At 43.0% G+C, this 4,461-nt stretch overlaps 1 protein-coding gene across 1 annotated transcript; it reads left to right on the top strand.

Moving 5' to 3' along the window:
* Positions 1-905: 905 nt before the first annotated feature.
* Positions 906-2,571, top strand: LOC119903256 (alpha-1,6-mannosylglycoprotein 6-beta-N-acetylglucosaminyltransferase A-like; the record flags this gene model as incomplete). The annotated part of the gene is given in 3 exon segments (XM_038719461.1): positions 906-1,051; positions 1,173-1,289; positions 2,540-2,571. A coding segment is annotated over 1 exon segment (141 nt), but the record flags the coding sequence as incomplete, so codon positions are not given.
* Positions 2,572-4,461: the final 1,890 nt, after the last annotated feature.

A 4,461-nucleotide genomic window follows, 5' to 3' on the forward strand; every position in this document is an offset into this window, starting at 1 on the left:
AGATAACACAGTTAATTACACCAATATAAGAAATATTCTTCTACTCAAATGTCTCTTAATCATTTAGAATTACCGGATGATTTCAGGATTTGCATATTCTAAAAATGATTCAAGGAAAAGGAAAACACTCTGGGCGAACCAGTCACAAGTGTTTTCATTTTAACTGGCCACAAGCCACAAAGTTTGGGAACCACTGATTGAAGTGGAAGAAACATGTGTTAACTAAAGATCAGGGTCAGTATTTTGAGATTAAGTGATGCGGCTCATGTGGTGTTCATGGTGTTTTAAATGAGTAGTTTCAGATTTGTAAAGTGTTGTAAACATCTTTAATCGAGTTACTGTTTTTTTCTAATTCTCATCGGGCTGCCGAGATATAGTGTGTTTCCAACTGCAAAATATCCACAGTACTCCCTCTTTACCAAACTCCTAGCGGCCTATGGGAGGAATAAACATTAGAGCGATGTCTTCATATTATTCTGCTTGTTTTTCCTCCCTTGTTTCATAGAGAAAAAGTGCTGCCTCAAATGCAGTTTGTGCTGATAACATGGGAGGTTTGTTTCAACAAGGGCTAACTGCTGCTATCAGCAAACAGCAGAAACTCCTCAAAGCAGCCGGTGAAATTTTCTACCTCTCCACTTCCACCTGCTGTTTTTTTTTATTCTGATTATGTCAGTAGCTCCTTCCCACCTTCAGTGATGAACCCATGCTGGCAGCTTGAAAAAAGTGTGAACACAGACTTAAGTTGGTGTGGCTTTAATTAAAGGCAGAGTTAGCACAAATGTTCTCAGGTTATACTTTAATTCATGTTTATCCTGAGTTCAACCCCTCTCTTGGTTTTGATTAAATATAACATGCATGTGGAGGCTAATCATTTTGGTGTCCTCTAAATTTTCTCTCCACTGCAGTTGTTTGTGGGTCTGTCCTTCCCCTACGAGGGACCTGCCCCCCTGGAGGCCATTGCCAACGGCTGTGCGTTCCTCAACCCCAAATTCAACCCTCCAAAGAGCAGCAAAACACAGACTTCTTCAAGGGCAAACCCACTCTGAGAGAGGTGAGCGAAGGAGATCTTTGGCGACACAAACACAAGTTTTTACTCTTTCCTTGCTCTTTTTCTCAAGATATTACTTTTTAGTTTTTCTTCCTAACCTCTACTCTTTCGTGGTTGTCCGCAGCTGACCTCTCAACATCCGTATGCTGAGGTGTACATCGGTCAACCCCACGTGTGGACGGTGGATATCGAGAACTCTGCCGAGGTGGAGCGGGCCATCCGCTCGATCCTCAGCCAGAAGGTAAACACGGGAACACCTTTCCTTAAAAAATGTCTGCGTTAATATAAAACGATGGCGTAAAAAGATGGGAACATTTATGAGATGACTGCCTCATAATTATTACTGTTTTGTGGGATTCAGTCAGTAAAATTCGGCAATTTGGCAATTTCTTATTGCAAAGTAATGCTGCTACTCAGTTGATTTTCATAGAATATCAAAAAATAGTAAAAATAAATAATGTCCCATATCATAGTTTCTTAAAGCATAAATTGACATATTTAAAGCCTTGTTTGGTCCAATAACCAAAAACCAAAGGAAAAGCAGCAAACCTTCACATCAAAGAAGCTGGAACTGGATTTCTTTTCATTGCTTGAAAAAAAATTAGTTGATTATCAAAATGGTTGCTGATTAATTTTCAGTCAGTTGACTAATTGATTAACTTACTGATTGCCTCAGTCGTAATTCAAATTTACAGCACTCTAATACATGATGTAAATACAAGTCATTCATGTTAGAGGTACACGAAAAAAGTGTTAAAATCATTTATTGTGATACATTGAATTTGAGAATGTGAAAAGTCAATTTGGCAACATTTAAAGGGGTTGAAGCTGCAGAGGCATTGAAATTCCCCGTGATGGAGTCTAGACACTGGTGGTGGTGAGATGAAAGGATGAAGAAGATCTGAATGAAAAGCAGGGAAGGCTCATGGATTATCAACATATTATCATAATTGGTTGGAACAAATGCTTGAATGGAAACCTACCCAGAGATGGAGGATGAGTGAAAGCACAGGGGAAAGAAAGGGAGATCCTGTTCCGTCTTCGCGTCCATGCATATTTAAAGGCCAGCCGCGGGACCTCGTGTTGTTTTGTGCCCCGCCGAGCGAGTCGGAACAATGGCTTGGTTCACCGGACAAGCCCACGGAGCCTCGTATGCTTTGTGATCCGTGGCAAGCCGCAGCCTACCAGGCTCCGGCTTGGCCCGCGCGCCCTCCCTCTTCCCCCCCCTCCTCCTCTTCCTCTTCCTCTCAGCGCACAAAGACACAGAGAAAGCAGCGAGCGGCTTAGCAGCACTGCAAACAAAGGCTTCAGTTGGTCCTTCCTTTTTGAAGTTTTCCCCTCTGCGAATCTTGAGCCTGTGCAGGTCGACAGGAATCAAAAGGCAGACACCGGGTTGATATTTCACCAGGCTGAGCTCTCACACACACACACACACAGTGAAGTATCCTCCCCTGACACTTCTTTGTCTGTGTTTTGTGTTTGTCTGATCAGATTGAGCCCTACCTGCCCTATGAGTTCACCTGCGAGGGGATGCTGCAGAGAGTCAACGCCTTCATTGAAAACCAGGTACAGCCTGTAGATGTTACCTCAGCATACAAGTATGTCAGAATCTGAGACTTGATTATAGCTGAATGAAAGTTGGTGATTTAAATGCCAACTATTTCAGCTGCTATGAGTCAAATGCATAGATTAATAACTCTAATGTAATGGAAGTGATCATTTATAAACACTCTTTATTTTGTAGTTTAAGTGTGATTGAAGCTTTACTGTGTTAAAACCAGTGTGCAACAATCAGACAGAACATGGGGAAATGTATATATAATTTTCAAAATATACACCATGACAAAAACTATATTATTGGAATAAGATATACATAACAAAAATATAGAATAGAATATATAATAATGTATTTTGTATTTGAAGGATTTCAATCAAAGTAAGCAACAATGTCTTTTAATTATGTTATTTAGCTGTGTGCAGTAACCATGTTAAGTGACAATTCAGTAATTAAAAATAAGTGTATAACATAAATGCATTAGTGACCTCCTTGAACTGGAAAAAAACATTTTTGTCAGCAACATGATTACTGATTATCTTGTTAGGACAGTTTCGGTGCCTGTATTTGTTGAAATAGTTAATGCATTAATGATTTTTAATCATCTGTGTCATACCAGATGAATGGCTTGACTCACTAGAATCATGTCTGTTTGTATGAGCTTCTGTTCTTCAGTAACATAACTGTATTTCCGTCGCGTTGTGTTGTCAGGACTTCTGCCACGGCCAGGTGATGTGGCCTCCTCTCAGCGCTCTGCAGGTCAAACTGGCCGAGCCTGGTCGCACCTGTAAGCAGGTGTGTCAGGAGGAGCAGCTCATCTGTGAGCCCTCCTTCTTCCAGCACCTCAACAAGGACAAGGACCTGGCCAGGTGGGACACAAACACACGTATATACATTGAAACGTGAGCAGATACACATGCTCCGCCAGTTGTAGTTAAGTGGCCGGCCACTAGGTGGCAGCATGCCACAGGCCTGAATTAATTTGTAGTTTGTCATCAAGTGGTGAATAAAGATGAAGTGATTGAAACTGCAGTTTCATGTTATTACCACTGGAGGGCCCAGTTTGTTTACTGGAAGAAGTGGGTCAAGGCTCATCACTGATGGTGGAGAACATTACTTGAGTTGAGTGTGTCCCCTCTGTCTGTCCTGCTCAGCTTGTCTGATCATTTCTCTGCTTCCTATTCAAATTTAAACATTTACAGACACAAATGTTAGTCAGTAAGCATAAAAAGTGAAGGACACTCTCTCTGCCTTTGTCTCAGGTTTGGCGTGGACTGTCAGACGGTGGAGTCGAGCGCCGACACGGTGGTCCCGGCCTATAGTGAGGTTCGCCACCACTGCATCTTCCAGTCTGACCTGCTACTGTTCAGCTGCGCGGGCTCCCACCCATCGCTGCAGCGCATCTGCCCCTGCCGCGACTACATGAAGGGCCAGGTGGCGCTCTGCAAAGACTGCCTATAGCACCAGCACACAGGCTGATGGGGTGGGGGGGCTGACAGAGGATTGGGCGGATTTTTAGGGGGTTTGGGGCATGGCTGGATGAGGTTAAATGAAATCGAAACAGCTTAACAAGTGTGTGAGTGTGTTTGCGAGACATGCAGCTATCAGTCAAACACACACGCCTGACTTTTTTGTGGGAAGCTGTCTGGACAGAAAAAACATTCATAGGACCGAGCGTCTTCATCATATTTATTGTTTCCCCCAGCTGCTGGAAGTGAAGCACTCCTGCAGCCAACCCAAGCACCCGTCAACCATCCGGTTCACCAGCGGTGGCGCTGCGAGTCCTGGAAGCAGTGTAAAAATTACTTGAATCAACAAAGGGAGACGTCTCAGACTTTAAAATTGGAGCAAACGAGCT

Source organism: Micropterus salmoides, unplaced genomic scaffold (genome assembly GCF_014851395.1).
Source record: "Micropterus salmoides isolate LMB-PRFRI ecotype aquatic unplaced genomic scaffold, ASM1485139v1 Ms_hic_scaffold_1419, whole genome shotgun sequence".
Lineage (NCBI taxonomy): Eukaryota > Metazoa > Chordata > Actinopteri > Centrarchiformes > Centrarchidae > Micropterus > Micropterus salmoides.